Source organism: Macrobrachium nipponense, chromosome 10 (genome assembly GCF_015104395.2).
Source record: "Macrobrachium nipponense isolate FS-2020 chromosome 10, ASM1510439v2, whole genome shotgun sequence".
NCBI classification, from domain to species: domain Eukaryota; kingdom Metazoa; phylum Arthropoda; class Malacostraca; order Decapoda; family Palaemonidae; genus Macrobrachium; species Macrobrachium nipponense.
Window position 1 is genome coordinate 22,018,082 of NC_087204.1, and position 21,208 is coordinate 22,039,289.

At 34.6% G+C, this 21,208-nt stretch overlaps 2 protein-coding genes across 2 annotated transcripts in view; both read left to right on the forward strand.

Annotated features, from left to right (window-relative positions):
- The window catches only part of LOC135223460 (aromatic-L-amino-acid decarboxylase-like), a 38,533-nt gene extending 31,810 nt beyond the window's left edge, over positions 1-6,723 (forward strand). Inside the window, exons 13-15 of the mRNA XM_064261881.1 lie at positions 1,063-1,240; positions 3,904-3,979; positions 6,193-6,723. Coding sequence (XP_064117951.1) covers positions 1,063-1,240; positions 3,904-3,979; positions 6,193-6,349 — 411 coding nt within the window. The 3' untranslated portion in view covers positions 6,350-6,723. The remainder of the gene's footprint in view (positions 1-1,062; positions 1,241-3,903; positions 3,980-6,192) is intronic.
- A 501-nt stretch (positions 6,724-7,224) lies between these two features.
- LOC135223927 (uncharacterized) overlaps positions 7,225-21,208 on the forward strand; it is a 50,747-nt gene continuing 36,763 nt past the window's right edge. The window contains exon 1 of the mRNA XM_064262849.1: positions 7,225-7,268. Within this exon, the coding sequence (XP_064118919.1) occupies positions 7,225-7,268 (44 nt within the window). The remainder of the gene's footprint in view (positions 7,269-21,208) is intronic.

Below are 21,208 nucleotides of genomic sequence, written 5' to 3' on the forward strand. Positions count from 1 at the left end.
AACTGGGACTAAAGGTCAAGTTCACGTGTCTGGTCAAAGAGACTGTACTGCAAAACACCAGTTACTACTGACTGTAACTATGGCTTACCAATAAACCAGCTCAAAACATTATCAGAAGTATTCGGACTTTGGAAATTTGTACACAGCAGCACATGGGGTAGTACCAAAGCAGGTCAACTGAGTTGTATAACAGGGTCACAATGCACACTGCATGTATATTGGAAAGAAAAAGGATTTAGCAGAAAAAGAGATGATAAATGTTAGATTTAGATCAGGATACGGCTACCCATGGCATGTTATAGAAAATAAGGTGGGTGACACAAGTGACTGTAGAATCTGAAAAGAAACGGTTGAACATGCTCTCTATGCGGGTAATATTTCTGTTTACAGGAAGGTGTATTAACAACACACTCAAAAGGTTTTTAAAAAAAAATTGCAATACCAAAGTAGATTTTCACTTTGGCACAGGAAAGTGACAGATTAGGGATACATCAACAGATAAGACTATATGGTGTTCGTCTTTTTGTACGTAACAATATTACTATGTAAGTCTAATGAATGTCTTCCCAAACAATGCCAATTATTAATACTGCTAGATTACGGTAATACTTACTTAGGTTTAAACTACTGACATATAGATATCACTTCCAAAACATTATTTCTCTCATATAACTATGGTTTTAACGCTATTCCCATGTGCATTGTTTCTTGTTTGACTTAAGCTGCGGCTATAAAAATTATGTAATCTTTAGCTGTTTAGCAAACCATCAAACCCGAGTCAGAGCACTTACAATTATTCATTTGATTATCAATTATGATTCTATAAACAAATGCTGAGAACTGCACACAGCTAACGATGGTGAGAGAAAATAGAGAAAATTAACTACTATTATTCAAATGAAATTGTAAATCCATTCTTTTATATAGGATATATAAAAGATTTATACATATAAAAGATGAAATATCTTTTGCTTCTAAATGGTCTATGAACATTCTATCTTTAGTTGACGATTGTAACCACTTCGAGATTTTCTCATCATTATTCTTTTCTCTCTTCCATAGGAGGCCACGAAGGACGAGAAAGAAGAGGCTGAGAAGGAAGCCGAGGAGAACACCGAAGAGGTGTTCGCCATGCTGGACCGCAAGAACAAGAAGAGCCTCCGGTACAAGAGGTCCTTCTTCGTCAGGATGGTCTCCGATCCCAAGATCTACAACCCCAAAATCGTCAGGAGCCTTCCATGTAAGTAACAATATATAACAATATATATGTATATACATATATATATATATATATATATATATATATATATATATATATATATATATATATATATATATATATATGTGTGTGTGTGTGTGCGTGTGTGCGCGTGTGTGTGTGTGTATTTATGTATGTATGTATACAAGTTTAGAGAATTTTTTTAAAATTCACTGATTGCTAAAGAGGTCTTTCGTTCATTCTCTATTAAAATATTGAATTAAAAGGAAAAAAAGTTACGTATACTTTTATTATTTGAAATTTCTGCCGATAAAATAAAATTCATATTTTTCGTAGCGATTAAGATGGTCGTATACCTGCACGGGCTCTTGCTCTTAAATCGGTCCCGCCGATAAAGAAAAATATAGAAAAATATCTTTTCCAAATACAGATAAATATTTTCCCCAAATATAGATAAATGTCTTTTCCAAATAGATAAGTATTTTCGAAGCACAGAAAAATAATTTTTTTTGAATATAGAGGAATATATTTTCCAAATCAAGACTAATATCTTTCCTCAAACAAAGAAAAATATTTTCCAAATACAGAAAAACATTTCCCAAATACAGGCGAATAATTTCAAAATGCAGATAAATATTCTCCAAATATATAAAAATACCTTTCCCAATAGAGAAACATATTTCCCAAATACAGAAATATAGTTTCGAAATATAGAAATATATCTTCTAATTACAGAAATGTATTTTCCAAATACAGAAAAATATCTTCCAAATATTGAAAAATATTTTGAAAATACAGAAAAATATTTTCCAAGTCCAGGAAAATATTTTCCAAATATTGAAAAATATTTTGAAAAACAGAAAAATATTTTCCAAGTCCAGGAAAATATTTTCCAAATATTGTAAAATATCTTCTCCCAATATAGAAAAATATTTTTTCCAAATACAGAAATATATTTTCAAGAAAAAATAATATTTTTCAAATACAGAAAAAAATATCTCCCAAATACAGTTAAATATTCCCCAAATACAGTAAAATATTTTCCAAATACAGAAAAATACTTTGTAAATACAGAAAAATATTTCCACACAGAAAAAAAATTCCGAATAAGAAAAAAACCTTTCCATGAAAGAGTCATGGAAGAAAAAGGTAAACTAATATTATCACAGGTCATTCCAACATTCTCCCTTAATTAATTAAGTTTCAAGCAATGCAGTATTGCCAAACCGAGCGTTCTCTCGACCTTCTTCTCAAAAGGCTTTGTTGGCAAATCAAATGAAAGACTAAAATTACTCCGGTTCTTTGGCCTGAACAGACGCCCACCGGGGCTATTCACGCCCACTCACCGAATACCTGCACACAAGGGCGAATTGCATGTCGCCTGGAGAGAGAGAGAGAGAGAGAGAGAGAGAGAGAGAGAGAGAGAGAGAGAGAGAGAGAGAGAGAGAGGAGGACATCAACGATCGTTTATTCGTTCAAAGAAAGATGCTTTGCTCATTTCACCATCAAATGAAGTTTGTTGCGCGTTCTGAATAACACATAATGAGAGAGAGAGAGAGAGAGAGAGAGAGAGAGAGAGAGAGAGAGAGAGTGAGTCCCGAGGAGTTACAAGGATTAGGATGTCTCAAAGACTTGTTAGTCCATCCGAGGAGACATCGAGGAGAGAGAGAAACCGAATTCTGTCGCACGAGAGAGAGAGAGAGAGAGAGAGAGAGAGAGAGAGAGAGAGAGAGAGTAAAATTCCCTTCCCCGTTAATTAGAAGAGATCATAAGGACACCCAAGTGAACAAATATAGTACATGACATTCCAAGGCCGCCCTTTCTGAGAGGGTTCGATTCGCACTGTGTATACTCGTAGGGTGTGCGTAGGCTTTGACAAACGAATTGCAAAGGAAAAGACAAAAGTCATACCGGCATACTGGAAGGTGGGATGCCTGGGAATTTTTGTTTGTTTGTGTGTGTATGTGTGTGTGCGTTTCGCCCACTAAATATGTAAGGGAAAAGAGGAATTGGACAATTTTCCACCCAATATCAATAGAAGTATCGATAATAGATAGACACACAGCAGGTGTAAATGAAAAGCCCTCGTTATTTTTGCGCTTAGTCGAGGAGTAAGCCTGCAAACTACTTTGTTGTTGGCGTGGGGATTGGGTTGTTAGGACAACCCTATGGAAGACCCTAAAAACCTCTGAAAAAGGTGTTTCGCGTTGAGTTAAAGAAACAGGGATTTTAGGATAAGATATTTATGATTTATTTATTTATTAGAATAAAAATGTTAAAAATAAATAATGTGCATGTTAAACAGTACAGAACAATTATTTATAATAATATATAGCGTATTTATTTTAATTTTTGTTGGTGAAACAACATCCTATTTGACCTTAGATTTTTTTTATAGAATGTAGTGTATTTATTTCAATTTTCGTTTGAGAGGCAACGCTCCATTTGACCTTAGATTTTTTATAAAATAACAACGCTCTATTTGACCTTAGATTTTTTATGAAACAGCGTATTTACTTCAATTTCCGTTTGTGAAGCAACGCTCTATTTGACCTTAGATTTCTTTTTGAATATAGCGTATTTATTTCAATTTTCGTTTGTGAAACAACGTTCCTTTTGACCTTAGATTTTAGCACTGCATAAATACTACTAGATTTAACAGCTCGCTCTCTCTCCCTCAACAGCATCCGGCCCCAGACGTCACACAACGTCGGAGGCGACGACGGACGAGAACAACGTCTGCGTCAATTCTCCAACCATGTGAGTAGCGAACAAGAGTCTCAGACAGTTAATCCCCAAACACTACAAACTTCCCCTTTTAGCTTGTGGTCCTTCCTGTCTTTCGGCTGACCTTTCCGGCTGCTGGCTCAGGTCACTGTTCGTTTCTTGTTCGATTTGGTTAAAATACAAAAAAAGGAAATAATTAAATAATTGAAGGCGAACTGTAGAAAAAATCCGTCTTTTCTATTTCGATTTGGTCAAAAAAAATTAATTAACTAACTGAAGACGAACCGTAAAAAAAAAATCGTCTTTTCTACTTCAATTTAGTCAAAAAAATTAAATAACTGAAGAGGACCCATAGAGAAAAGCCGTCATTTCTATTTTGATTTGGTAAAAAAAAAAATGAGATAATTGAAGAGGAACTGTGGAAAAAATCCCTCGTTTCTAATTCGATTTGGTAAAAAAAAAAAATAACTGAAGAGGAACTGTAGGAAAAAACCGCCTTTTCCATTTCAATTTGATCCAAAAAAAGAAAAAATTAGATACTTGAAGACGAACCAAAGAAAAAATTAATAAAAAAATGCTTCAATTTCCTCTTCAATGACTTCAAAAACAATTAGTAAGTTCACCCCTAAACACGAAGCGTTTAAACAGGCATATTCCATGGCAGTCAATCACAGTGAATTCATTTAAATCCAAAACAGATAATATTTCAAAATTTCGAATCCATATCAAATCGAACGTCGTTGGGCCAACAGCCGGAAATAAATAAGCCTTAGAAAGCAAAAACAAAAGAATAGCAAGTCAAACTCAGTGGCTTTTGTTGGTGTTAAATACATGATCTGTTGTTGTTGTTGTTGGTTGAGCAGCATGACACAACCTCCCCTCATTTACTGGGCAAAGAGAAACAAAGCCAATCTCTACACATTTCCACAACACATCATCTGAAAAGTCTCTTTTAAGTATTTGGGTTTGAATGAAATTCAGCTAACGTTCATTCGTGCTTAGCAAGCTGAACGACGAGATATACCTAACGGTTATTATGACCCTATCTCGAATTCCTACTTTCACTACTGAATCAAAAATCTAACTGTCAATCAATTCAGCCTGGCAACTTCAACCTTGCTGGAGGGACCTCGTTTCCACAGCAAGAGGCAATGATTTGAAATTCAACTCATTTTGTACTCACATGAAATCAGAAATAAAACGCATGTCTAGAATTACTCCTGAGGACGAAGGCCTTAAGATGTTACATTTTCAAAAAATACCTACAGCTTTAAATCAGAATGATTATTCCTGTATTTGAATCTAAAACTAAAGTAATGAATACACCATACTGATGAATAAAAAAAATTCATCAGCATGCAAAAACAACCTTGGGTTCAGCATGATAAACATACATACATACATACATACATACATACATACATACATACATACATACATACATACATACATGCTTACTGCTGCTTTGTTGTTGATGAATGCCTACATGCATTTGTCATGTAATAGTAAATAGAGTTAGTGCTGCTACCTACCTTTGAAATTTGATTAAATTAAAGTCATTTTAATTTTATAAAGTTACTGATGATTATTTTAGCTGAGTTACATATTACTTCATAATCTTGAATATTTTTTTTTTCCATTGTTAAGTTTGGTTTTTGTAGTCATGGAGAACAGTGGGAGCTTTTCTGAAGTAGTATTTTTGTAGCTGTTATTTTATTAAGGCGAAGTTTTCTTATTTAGCATAATTATAAGTAATTTTAAGTAATTTTTTGGAATATTTAGTTTATACAACTATCTATTTTACATCTACTTAAGATTTTGATTCAATTTTTAAGACAGGATTTTGATTTAATTTTTAAGACAAGATTTTTATTTATTTTTAAGACAAGGTTTTGATTCAATTTTTAAGAAAAGATTTTGATTCTAATTTTAAGACAAGATTTTGATTCCATTTTTAAGACAAGATTTTGACTCAATTTTTAAGACAAGGTTTTGATTAAATTTTTAAGACAAGATTTTGATTCTGTTTTTAAGACAAGATTTTAATTAAAGTTCAAAGACAAGACTTTGATTCAATCTTTAAGAAAAATATAAATAAAATGAGACAAAATTTGCGCTTACTTTAAAGGAAATGTTGATGTCGTGAAAAAAATGTCTGTCTTTGCTGTTGCTTAACTACTGTTGTTGTTGTTGTTGTCTATGTTGTCTTTGTTGTTGTTGACGTGTTTGCATGGCCCCATTAACAGTGACCGCGACATCATCACGGAGCTCATGCAGACCACCAACCTGGAGAAGGCGCTGAAGGACGAGGATAACAAACTCAAGTTCCTCACCAAAACGACCAGCGACCTCTCTGAGAGAATCAAAATGTACGGCAGGAGGGAAGGAGAGATAAAGCACTAGCAATAATGGTCATATGCTCGTGTAACCGTATGCATTAACCGTATGCGTGTATGAATATATACATACATACGTTATATAAATATATATATAGGTATACAAGCAGTCCCCGGGTTACGGCGGGGGTTCCGTTCCTGGCAGGGGGCTGTAAGCCGAAAATCGCCTTAACCCAAGTCATCATAATTATAATGGGAATACATAGCACTTACAGCACTGTTACAGTACCGTAAGTGCTGTAAGTCCAGGTTACAGCACTATAAAGTAGATAATGGCGCTGAAAAATTGTCATTAACAGAGCCCTGAGGCAAGCGCCGTTAGTCCGGAACGATGTAACCTGAACCTGACATAACCCGGGGACTGCCTGTGTATATATATATATATATTATATATATATATATATATATATATATATATATATATATATATACATATAAAACCACAACATCATAAGTGGTTTTCAGTGCACCTTTTCTAAGTGCTTTTGTAAGATAGGCGACTGTACGAGATAAGTTGTTCGTATAATCATGACAATAAGTATTTTCGTCATAGAGCACATCTCATAATCATGTCACTCTTTTGCATTTAATTAGCAAGTAAGGCCATATCACCTGGGATTTGAGTAAATGCGAACAAAGCTCCTAGTGACTTCGATCCCGATGTTAAATAACGAGAAATGTAAAAAAAAAAAAAAAGGAATAAAAATATTGGGGCATTATATTAAAGAAAAATGGATAAAAAAATATAGGGGCATTATTATAAAATTGAAAATATGAAGCTTGGACGAAGTCAGTCAAATCATGAGCTCATGGGAATATTGTTTTTTGGATGAATAGAAATCTGAACAATATGAGATCATTCACGATTTATGATGAACCAAAATGATGAATGAAGTGAGTTTTTCAAAAGATTTGAAAGCTAATAGGTTTGTCTCATGTTAGGCATCTCATTATCTACAAAACAATCATGAATGTATATACCATTCAAGCGTCATGACTTATGCATGTTCAACCATCGCATCACGGCCATAATTTTATGTGTAAATTGTATTTCCATTTATGATATTTTTAAAAAAAAGAATTTTTCATATTACATCCATATTTCATATTTCTAGAATCAATTGTTTTCTGTTATCTAGAATTATTTTTGTATAAATTACTTCTGTACATTTTACAAAATATTTTTCGATTTTTGTGCAATTTATTCCTGTCCATTCTAAAGAATGATTTATTTCATTTTTGTACAATTTATTTCTGTACTTTCTGCAGCATATTTTTTTATTTGTACAATATATTCATGTCCATTCTACAGAATGATTTATTTCATTTTTGTACAATTCATTTCTGTACATTCTACGAAATATTTTTATTCATGTACAATTTATTTCTGTACATTTTACAGAATATTTTTTACTAATTGTTGTCCAACTGAGATTCCTATGTAAATATCAGATCAAAAAGATTTTTCTGAAAAACGATATATTCCAGTCTCATAAACAGTGCATCTCATCATGTGAAAACCTCTAATGTCGAAAAAAAAAATTATTGTTCATCATCGGTACAATTTGGTACAGCAACCATCGAGTTCCTATATCATCCTGTCAATCTCATGTTGATTTCTGCAACCTTTTGTCCCTTCCAGAATAGTGGAAGAGGCAAAATGGAACGATTAATTATAATTTACTCTCTGTCGCGCGGTTTTGGCGAGATTCTCAACACGAAAGAGGAATTAGCGTCAAGGAATAAATATACTTTTTTTTCTTAGGCTCATCACATCAATACCATAATTATATATATATATAATATAATAGTATATACCTTTTATATGCATCATGAGAAACTGTGATATTTTTTTATAGTAAAACGAAATAAATGGTTTACTATCTACCAGCCTCATTTTATTTGTGGTCTTCATCGCAAGTGTACCTTGGAAAACTATCTAACAGAATATATATGTTATGCAGATACACACACACTGTATATATATATATATATATATATATATATATATATATATATATATATATATATATATTCAAAGGGTAGCAACATTGTCATAAATAAACTAGAGAACTTGAAAATAAATAGACACACACACACAGATACACACACACACACCGAGATAACTGTTATAATAATCATAACCATCATATACAACAAACGAAGAATGTTGCCAATTCGCAAAGCAAAAGCCGAAAAAATAATGACGGGCAAATCATATACATCCAGAAAAAACAAAATTCAATGTAGTGGTTTAATTATTCATTAAAATTAATGAGATAACCACGAGTAATTTATTAATGCTTGCAAAAATAATCAGTTACGACACTTGCCGTTATCCAGCCCCGGGCTAGCCTCCGTCTCCACTAGCCCGTATGCAATGTAGAATTACGGCATCGGTACTGTCATAACTGAACGTCACTTCTGACGGTATTCGTATAACAGTATACAGGGTGTCCATAAAGTCCCAGTACCACTACAAGTATTTATTGCATGTAATGGCACTGGGACTTTATGGACACCATGTATCTTCTCATGTAGTAATACAAGGTGTCCATAAAGTCCCAGTACCACTACAAGTATTTATTACATGTAATGGCACTGAGACTTATGGACACCCTGTATATTACCGTCATTTCTGTATACATAAACAAAGCGGAATTGAACATGTAACAAATGAAATTTAAGGAGTTATAGCAGCATCTTTTAAAGTAGCATTACGATCTCACTTAAAGACTTACGACTAGCTTCAACATCCAGTAGGGGCCAAACGAAGAGAAGGGGGGGGGGGGGGTGTGACTAAAGACGCCCCAGGCCCTCCCCACCTACTACAGAAGCTGGGCCCAAAATGAAAAAAAATAACAAATAGAACATATTAATTCCTGAGAAATGAACGTCACAGGTTTTTTTTTTTTTTTTTAAGTAAACCAGGTCAATAATGATACTGTTTTAGCAGTAGCAGAACTAGCAGTGGTAGTTACACCATGATAAGAGTAATAGGAATAATGAACAGTAGTAGTATTATCAGCAGTGGTACTAGTAGTAGCATTAGTACATGCCGCATTCAAGCTGAAAAACAAATAATTAAAGTAATACACAACTTGAAGATGTCCTGATTAGTCTATACAAAACTTCCAGAGGGAGACGATACTAGTTTCAGTTTTCATAGAGAGAGAGAGAGAGAGAGAGAGAGAGAGAGAGAGAGAGAGAGAGAGAGAGAGAGAGAGAGAGTTTGTACCTTAATTGGAAATGACACTTCTATCTCCCGGCACCATTCAGTGCTTCATCACCGCATTGAATCGTATAACTTCCGGAGGAATCATGTTGCAATTTAACTAATTCGTCTCTAAATATCAGTGGGTTCTCTCTCTCTCTCTCTCTCTCTCTCTCTCTCTCTCTCTCTCTCTCTCTCTACAAACAAGACATTTATCAAAACAGAATTGTAGGGTATTTTCGCTTACTCAGGAAGTAAGCCTACAAACTATTTTGTTGTTGGGGGTGTGGGGGGTAGGAAAGCCCTATGGAAAAGCCTAAAAAGGTCTGAAAAAGGTGTTTCGTGTTGAGTTAAAGTTACGGGAATTTTAGGATATATTTATGATTTATTTATTAGAATGAAAATGTAAGAATAAATAATGTGCATGTTAAACAGTACAGAAAAATTCTAATAAAATATAGTGTGTTTATTTTAATTTTCGTTGGTGACACAACACGCTATTTGACCGTAGATTTTAGCACGTTGCCCGAGTAAGCTGGAGGTCGGATCACGCCTTGTTTTCATAAAGAACGTGGTTCATTTTTAGTCTTTTTTTTCATAAAAACATTTTTCCACAAGAGTCAACACATTTATCCAATTCTGTGCATCTTGCAAAACCGGAATGATCACGATCCAGCCTCCTCCAGCCTCGCCATTTCAACATCGTCGAAACCTTGAAATTTACCTGATCTCGAAGGCCTCCCCGCCCCCCCTGGCCCCCCCTCCTCCGTCAACTCACGATCCTGGAGCCAGGAACCTGATCTCTGACAATCAGAACGCACGAGTCCTCCTCTCATCACAGACAGACGCTACACCAAGTTACATCGAAGTCCTATCACGACTGGAAGACTTGGAAGTGCGGGTGTCCTTGAATTGAGCAAACTATATGGGATTTTTATTTGCCATAACTTCACAGCTTTGTTATCGGAGTTTGTTGTCTGTTTGGTATTCGCTTCTAAGCGGCTTCGAGAGATAAGCGAGAGAGGTCTCAGTGGCCCTGAAGTTTTGCGGTTACTGATCTGGAATTTATTTTATTTTGGGGGTGGGTGGGGGGGACTTTACCATTATGATATCATTCCTGTTGCAGTTACTAACCGGAGTAGAAGTTATTAGAAAATACTGTTCATAAATACACAAGCATAAATAAAGATATAAGCCACGAAGGAAAGTGAAACACTGGGGTAGCTGCAAGATCTTTTTCCTTCGTGGCTTATACCTTTATTTATGCATTTATCACGTTCCAAACGTTCGTGATTCACTTATACATACACAACCATATGTATCATACTGCTCACACATACATACATATGTATAAATATACAAGTATACATGTACATTTAACAATTTTAAATCAGCGACGAGATGGCTGACACAGGCGGTCAAAGCATGTGTTCTATGGCCGCTGTATCACCCACGATCCGCCCCCTTTAAAACAAGAAGAAGAAGAAGAAGACGAAGTAGGAGGAGAAGAAGAGGAAGATAAGAAATTCAACTTCATCCGCGCGCGGGAAGAAGGAATGACGGGACACGGCGGCGGGAGTACTTCGAAGAAATAGTAGCTAGACCCTAGGCCTAGCTAGGGCAAACGGAAGCCGCCCTTATTCACTTGGGGGATAGAGGCCATTTAAAGTTTCCTAACCCAAACCTCACCTCACTAGCCTTCCTCAACAACCCCCCAACCCCCTTCCCCGCCTTCCCACCCACCCATTCCCCCTTCACCTGTCGTGGGAAGCGTCGTTCGAGGGTAAAATTGTCATTAAAGATATCATTGGGATCAGGTAAACAGTAACAGACATCGCCAATGGAAGGGGAGAGTACGAGGACGTCACTCCCCCCCCACAACGCCTCCCCAAAAGGCTCGGAAAAGGACGGTGACACGTTGAAGGGCGAGGGAGAGAACTGGAGGAGGAGGAGGAGGAGGAGGTGACACGCCGGAGATGGAGACAGACATCCAGACAGACCGACGGCACGCACATAGCCAGACACACTTATACGACACGACAATTCACTGGTAGACGAAATTTACAATTAACTGTATGACGAAATTGAAGTGACTATGTCACGACTCCATAATTCACTGGAAGACGAAAACTACTACAGTTACCTGTATGAGGAAATTAAAATGAGACTATGTCATTATTAACTGTATGATGAAATTGAAGTGAGACTGTCATGACACAATAATTCACTATAAGACGAAAACTACAGTTAACTGTACGAGGAGATTGAAGTGAGACTATGTCATTTTATTAACAGTTACCACTAATTAATGACTGGTTTGTCGTCCAACAAAATTCAAAAGGGTAATTGCTTAAATTACTGAGACTGTGCTTATCACGCATATCAGGATTAGTGAAAACCATTCTTAAGATATTCGTAAGGCCCGTCTCTCTCTCTCTCTCTCTCTCTCTCGTTCTCTCTCTCTCTCTCTCTATCTCTCTCTCTCCTCTGCTCTCTTTTCTCTTCCTCTCTGGCTCTCTCTCTCTCTCTCTCTCTCTCTGCTCTGTTACAAGAATAACCACTCTTTAAGTAACCTGATGTACGATGACATTTGTCAAATTACATGACAAACTAAAAAGCAAACCACGATGAACTTTACATTTAGAAAAAAAAAAAAAAAAAAAAAAACTTCATGCGCACCAGCAAGACGCCGGTCGAGGTTGCCATTTACAAGACTTCACTAATATATAACCCTCGAAACTAATTCAGAAAATCGTGAGCAAAATTAGGAACAGAATCATTATGCATTCTACGCATCGAGACCCAATTCCTTGCAACGGGGAATCTATTAAGGTCGCTTTTGGAGAGGTGGTAAGTTTCACAATTGGAACTACTTGAACGTAAGGTATTAGCGAGAGAGTCTCTCTCATTAGTTGCCTCTCTCTCTCTCTCTCTCTCTCTCTCTCTCTCTGTAAGGCGAGGAAACTCTATGAGAGCTAGCTTTAAACTGTTGACATATGCAATGAATACATTTTGTTACTTAAAGCTTTACAATGACACTGTTGACATAAGCAATGAATGGATTTTGTTACTTAAAGACTTATAATGAAACTGTTGATATATGCAATGAATATATTTTGTTAAATAAAGCTTTACAATGACACTGTTGACATATGCAATGAATATATTTTGTTAAAGACTTACAATGACACTGTTGACATAAGTAATTAATGTATTTTATTATTTAAAGCTTTGCAATGACACTGTTGACATATGCAATGAATGTATTTTGTTACTTAAAGCTTTACAATAACACTGTTGGTATATGCAATGAATATATTTTGTTAAAGCTTTACAATGATACTGTTGACATATGCAATGAATTTATTTTGTTATTTTAAAGACATAAACAATGAATATATTTTGTTACTTAAAGCTTTACAATGACACTTGACATAAGCAATGAATATCTTCAGTTGCTTAAAGCTTTACAATGACACTGATTTAAGTAATGAATGTATTTTGTTACTTAAAGACATAAACAATGAATATATTTTATTATTTAAAGCTTTACAATGACACTGTTGACATAAGCAATTAATGTATTCAGTTACTTAAATGACACTGTTGACATAAGACAAGAAATGTATTTTGTTACTTTAAGATATACAATGACACAGTTGACGTATGCAATGAATATATTTGGTTAAATAAAGCTTTACAATGACACAGTTGACGTATGCAATCAATATATTTTGTTAAATAAAACTTTACAATGACACAGTTGACATATGCAATGGATATATTTTGTTAAATAAAGCTTTACAATGACACAGTTGACATATGCAATGAATATATTTTGTTAAATATAGCTTTACAATGACACAGTTGACATATCCAATGAATATATTTTGTTAAATAAAGCTTTACAATGACACAGTTGACATATGCAATGAATATATTTTGTTACTTGAAGCTTTGCAATGACACTGTTGACATATGCAAGGAATATATTTTGTTAATTAAAGCTTACAATGATACTGTTGACATATGAAATGAATGCATCTTGTTACTTTCAGATTTACAATGATGCTGTTGACATAAGCAATGAATGTATTCAGTTAATTAAAGACTGACAATGACCCAGTTGACATAAGCAGTGCATTTATTTAGTTACGTAAAAACTTAATGACATACTATGAGACTCAGGGCCTCTGTAACACGGTTTTTTCGCAATAACTTTTTATCTATGCATTTCATAAATATAACGCTCATGCAGAATACATATTATATCTACACATAAATTTTGACTGTATTCTGCATTACGTAGGTTGAATAAATTTGGTACTTATAATGTAAAAGTGACTTTTTTTGAAGAAGGGCCAACTTGCTGCGAGAAAAGGTTTCGAACGCACTCGTTACGTAACTTATGACAGCATGTCTTCCCTCTTTCTCGATGGATGATTGGCTATACGTAACGAAGGCTAAACCTCTGGCAACAATGACATACAAATTTAAATACAAACAAAGCAGTACACCTTTATGAACTCTGGAACTTCTCCACTGATAATTGTCATAATGAACAAACCAACAAAATATGTTAATAAATACAAAAACACTTCGATTATTAGTCTAACTCCCAAAATAGGTTTCCTAAGAAGTTACAGTTTACTTTATAGGTCACAATCAGAATGACAAGATGTAGGGAATGGTTGGTAATTTTCAAAAACATAGTAGACAAGCTTGATTTGATAACTGCTATATCCAATGTCAAGCAATTTTTATTTATTGGCTATCTACCTATTTACTGAAAAAAAAAAATAGCCGGTACCGTATATTGGCTTTAAACCTTCACCAATAATTATCTTCAGAATGATGACTTCATGAGGCTCCACCCACTTTCGCCTCGTTATAATTCAGGATAACACTGAAGGCTACCATGGGCATTGTTAGATTAGAAAATTTAACTTCTGGCTATAAAAACAAATTTCTCAAGTAGTTGTAAGAAGTGCTAAATGATCCTTAAGGATCCCAGCAGTTGGCCTAAACGTTTAATTCATGTATATTACTGCTATACTGTTGCGGCACTACTGCTACAGTAGTATTACTGCGCTAGCACTGATACCCCACCCACATCTATGTATCGTTCCGCCATTCATAAAGTCTTTGGGTTTCAGAGCCGATGGAGTTTCTGTCTGGTGGATGGGCGGGGCAACATTTCGTCAAAAGGTGTTAATTTGCTTACGTAATGAATGTTTTTCTACTCTTGGCTCGTAATCATTGGCCATGGCGTCGACTAGATCATTTTTACTCTATAGAAATTAAAACTATCGGGTTTAGGTTATTGATAATGCTGACAAAATTTGTGTGGTTGTAAAATATACATATGTCAACTTTCAGCTACATCCGATGCTTTGACAAGGAGCAAAGTCCAAAAAACCGTGTTACAGAGACCCTGAATCTCATAGTAGGTGACATAAATAATGCATTTATTTAGTTATTTAAGGTTTCACAATGACACTGACTTAAGCAATGAATGTATTTTGCTACTTAAATACATAAAGACATAAACAATGAATATATTTTGTTACTTAAATACGTATAATGAAACTGTTGACATAAGCAATGCCTGTATTTTGTTACTTAAAAGACTTACAATGACACTGCTGACATACGCAATGCATGTGTCTTGTTACTTAAAGACTCATAATAATGACAATGTTCACAGAAGCAATACCTGCATTTTGTTACTTAAAGACTTACAATGCCACTGTTGACATAAGCAATGAATGTATTTGGTTAATTAAAGCTTTATAATGACATAGTTGACCTAAGCAATGCATTTATTTAATTACTTAAAGCTTTACAATGACACTGTTGACATATACAATGCATTTATTTAGTTACGTAAAGACTTATAATGACACAGTTGACGTAAGCAGTGCATTTATTTAGTTCCTTAAAGATTTACAATGACTGTTGACACAAGCACTGAACGTATTTAATTGCATGGTCGTTAGTTAACCGAGTATATCAGCCAGGGTAAAAAAAATAAAAATCAATTTTCAAAAGATGAAACGTGTTAGACAAAATAATATCCACATTTATGCAAAATTCCTCCTAAAAGCACTACCTACGCATCGACAGGTTATATACAACTAGGGTTAAAAATTATTTCTAGGAAGTTAGCACTACCTACGCACCGTCAGGTTAAATATAACGATGGTTAAAAATAATAATTTCTTGGAAGTACCTTTACACGCAAAACATTCAATAAGACTAATGGAGGTTATACCGAGGACCAGGCCACGGGGATTGAGTGCTCTCTCTCTCTCTCTCTCTCTCTCTCTCTCTCTCTCTCTCTCTCTCCTGAATTATCTGTACATACATTACGGTATTACTCACGAGGAGGAGTGAATTATATATTAAACGACTTACATGGCTCAATATTTGTGAATGGAAAAAAATGCCACGTTCATGTGATAAAAATCCATACACATACATACATGCATGTATATATATAATATATATTATATATATATATAATACTATATATATCATATATATAGATATATATATAATACATACATTACTATAATAATGTATTGTTCTGGTGGCACTTGCTTCCTTTGCTACCTTTCAGGTAGTTGTTTTGTTGTTTATTTAGTCAGACTACTTGATTCTTCTTTCTGCATATCCTATTCAGAGAATGTTCTCATATAAAGACATCTGTCTTATTTTTCCCTCGTCTCTTCATTTAAGTGTGTTAATTGACAACTTTTATCTTAACAATATTTTCTATCAATAAATGCTAACATTCCAACCCTGCACTTGTACAGTATTTCTCATATTCAGGTTTTGCTATTAACTATGACATCCCATTAAGTATTATACAATAGTTATTATATTCACGTTTATTACGTCAACTTTTTTTTTTTGTCAATATTCCCTCAACTCTAATGACGTACCCATTCACTAGTTTTATTGACGGTAATTGATATCTTTCACTTCAAGTATCCTGCGTTCATTAACATTTCTAGTTGTTTTTTTATTTACTTTTTATCATTTAAAAGGTTTGCTTGGTTCAGCTCTATTTTCTCACTGACCTACTTTTTTTATAAGCCCTCTTGCATCCTTCTACAATATATATACATAATAAACCAAACGATTAAGGAATTAGCCTGCAAAAATGAGGAAAGAAAAACCAAGTAGTCTGATAAATAAACAACAAAACAACTACCTGAAAGTGAATAGATAATCTTAAAAACTAATTCAAACATCTGGGTTAATACACGAACCACTTTAAGCATCAGGGTTAAATACATGGCCCACTTTAAACATCTGGGTTAAATACATGGGCACTTTCAAACATCTGGGTTAAATACATGGCCCACTTTAAACATCTGGGTTAAATACATGGGCCACTTCAAACATCTGGGTTAAATACATGGCCCACTTCAAACATCTGGGTTAAATACATGGGCCACTTTAAATATCTGGGTTAAATACATGGGCCACTTCAAACGTCTGGGTTAAATACATGGGCCACTTTAAACATCTGGGTTAAATACATGGGCCACTTCAAACATCTGGGTTAAATACAAGAGCCACTTTAAACATCTGGGTTAAATACATGGGCCACTTCAAACATTTGGGTTAAATACATGGGCCACTTTAAACATCTGGGTTAAATACATGGGCCACCTCAAACATCTGGGTTAAATACATGACCCACTTTAAACATCTGGGTTAAGTACTTTAATCACTTTGAACATATGGGTTGAATACATGGGCCACTTCAAACATCTGGGTTAAATACATGGGCCACTTTAAACATCTGGGTTGAATACATGGGCCACTTCAAACATCTGGGTTAAATACATGGGCCACTTTAAACATCTGGTGTTTAATACAAGAGCCACTTCAAACATCTGGGTTAAATACATTAGCCACTTCAAACATCTGGGTTAAATACATGGGCCACTTCAAACATCTGGGTTAAATACATGAACCATTTTAAACATCTGGGTTAAATACATGAACCACTTTAAGCATCTGGGTTAAATACACGAACCACTTTAAGCATCTGGGTTAAATACATGAGCCACTTCAAACAAAAGGTTAAATACATGGGCCACTTCCAACATCTGGGTTAAATACATGAACCATTTTAAACATCTGGGTTAAATTCATGAACCACTTCAAAAATCTGGGTTAAATACACGAACCACTTTAAGCATCTGGGTTAAATACATGAGCCACTTCAAACATCTGGGTTAAATATATGGGCCACGTTCAAAATAACATCTGGGTTAAATTACATGCAGCCACTTCAAAAACATTCTGGGTTCAAATACATGAGCCACTTCAAAAACATTCTGGGCGGTTAAAATACATGAGCCACTTCAAAACATTGGGTTAACCGGGTTAAATATGGGCCACTTTAAACATCTGGGTTAAATTTTAAACATGAAACCATTTTAACAATCTGGGTAAATACCTGAACCACTTTAAGGCATCTGGGTAAATACATGGGCCACTTCAAACATCTGGGTAAACGTCCCCATGAACCACTTTAAGAATCTGGTTAAATACATGACCCATAATTAAACATCGCGGTTAAATACACACGAACCACTTTAAGCATCTGCGGTTAAATACATGAACCATTTAACCAACTGGTGTCAAATACACAAACCGCTTTAAGCATTCTTGGGTTAAATACATGAACCAACTTTAATATCTGGGGTTAAATGACATGAACCCATTTTTAAAGCATTCTGGGTTAAATACCATGAACAATAATAAACCATCTGGGTTTAAATACATGAACCACTTTAAAAGGGCCATCTGGGTTAAATCACACGAACCACTTTAAAAGGCATCTGGGGCTAAAATACATGAACCAACTTTTAAAGCATCTGGGTTCAAATACCATGAAACCACTTTGGGGCATTCTGGGTTAAATACATGAACCACTTAAGAATCTGGGTTAAATACAAGAACCATAATAAACATCTGGGATAAATACATGAACCATAATAAACATCTGGGTTAAATCACATTGAACGCAACTTTAAGCATCTGGGTTAAAGGTTAAATAATGAACCAATTAAAAGCATCTGGGTTAAAATACATGCAAGCCACTTTAAGCATCTGGGCGGTTAAATAACATGAACCATTTTAAACATTCTGGGTTAAATACATGAACCATCGTAAAACATCTGGTTAAATTACATGAGCCACCTTTCAAACATCTGGGTTTAAAAACAACGAACCACCTTTAGCATTAAGAATTGGGTTAAATATATGAACCATTTTAAAACATTCTGGGTTAAATACAAAAAGAACCAATAATAAAACATCTGGGTTAAATACATGAATGGCCACTTCAAACAAAATCTGGGTTAAATACATGAACCATTTTAAACAATCTGGGGCTAAAATACATGAACCATAAGTAATTCATTCTGGGTTAATACATGAACTAACTTCAAAGCGATTCCTGGGTTTAAATTGACACGAACCACTTTAATCATCTGTTAGTAAAATATAGAACCACTTAAAGCATCTGGGTTAAATACATGAACCACTTTAAGCATCTGGATTAAATATATGAACCATTTTAAACATCTGGGTTAAATACATGAAACCATTTTAAACATCTGGGCTAAATATTTGAACCATAGTAAACATCTGGGTTAAATACATGAGCCACTTCAAACATCTGGGTTAAATACACGAACCACTTTAAGCATCTGGGTTAAATACATGAACCACTTTAAGCATCTGGGTTAAATACACAAACCACTTTAAGCATCTGGGTTAAATACATGAACCACTTTAAGCATCTGGGTTAAATAAATGAACCACTTTAAGCATCTGGGTTAAATACATGAACCATAATAAACATCTGGGTTAAATACATGGGCCACTTAAAGCATCTGGGTTGAATACATGAACCATTTTAAACATCTGGGCTAAATACACGAACCATTTTAAACATCTGGGCTAAATACACGAACCATTTTGAGCATCTGGGTTAAATACATGAACCATTTTAAGCATCTGGGCTAAATACACGAACCATTTTAAGCATCTGAGTTAAATACATGAACCATTTTAAGCATCTAGGTTAAATACATAAACTAATTTAAGCATCTGGGTTAAATACACGAACCACTTTAAGCATCTGGTTAAATACACGAACCACTTTAAGCATCTGGGTTAAATACATGAACCATAATAAACATCTGGGTTAAATACATGGGCCACTTTAAGCATCTGGGTTGAATATATGAACCATTTTAAACATCTGGGTTAAATAAACGAACCATTTTAAGCATCTGGGTTAAATACATGAACCATTTTAAGCATCTGGGTTAAATACATGAACCATTTTAAACATCTGGGTTAAATACACGAACCATTTTAAGCATCTGGGTTAAATAACGACGAACCTTATTTAAACGATCTGGGCTGGTATAAATACATGACCGGGATTTTAAGTATCTGGGTTAAATACACGAACCACTTTAAGCATCTGGGTTAAATACATGAACCATTTTAAGCATCTGGGTTAAATACATGAACAATTTTAAGCATCTGGGTTAAATACATGAACCACTTTAAGCATCTGGGTTAAATACATGAACCTTTTTGAACATCTGGGTTAAATACATGGGCCACTTCAAACATCTGGGTTAAATACATGAACCATTTTAAACATCTGGGCTAAATACATGAACCATTTTAAGCATCTGGGTTCAATACATGAACCAATTTAAACATCTGGGTTGAATAAAAGAACTATTTTAAACATCTGGGTTAAATACACTAACCACTTTAAGCATCTGGGTTAAATACACGAACCACTTTAAGCATCTGGGTTAAATACACGAACCATTTTAAACAACTGGGCTAAATACATGAACCATTTTAAGCATCTGGGTTAAATACATGAACCATTTTAAGCATCTGGGTTAAATACATGAACCATTTTAAACATCTGGGTTAAATACATGAACTATTTTAAACATCTCGGCTAAATACATGAACCATTTTAAGCATCTGGGTTAAATACACCATTTTAAGCATCTGGGTTAAATAATCGAACCATTTTAAACATCTGGGTTAAATACACGAACCACTTTAAGCATCTGGGTTAAAAACAAGAACCATTTAAGCATCTGGGTTAAATATTTTACGAACCAACTTTAAAAAAAGCGCCATCTGGGTTAAATAAATGAACCATTTAAGCATCTGGGTTAAATACACAAACCACTTTAAGCATCTGGGTTAAATACATGAACCATTTAAGCATTTGGGTTAAATACACGAACCACTTTAAGCATCTGGGTTAAATATATGAACCATTTAAGCATCTGGGCTAAATACACGAACCACTTTAAGCATCTGGGTTAAAAACAATACATGACACCCTTTGTTTAAGCATCTGGGTTAAATACATGAACCATTTAAGCATCTGGGTTAAATACATGAACCATTTAAGCATCTGGGTTAAATACATGAACCATTTAAGCATCTGGGTTAAATACACGAACCACTTTAAGCATCTGGGTTAAATACATGAACCATTTTAAACATCTGGGTTAAATACATGAACCATTTTAAACATCTGGGCTAAAATCATACATGAACCATTTTTAAGCA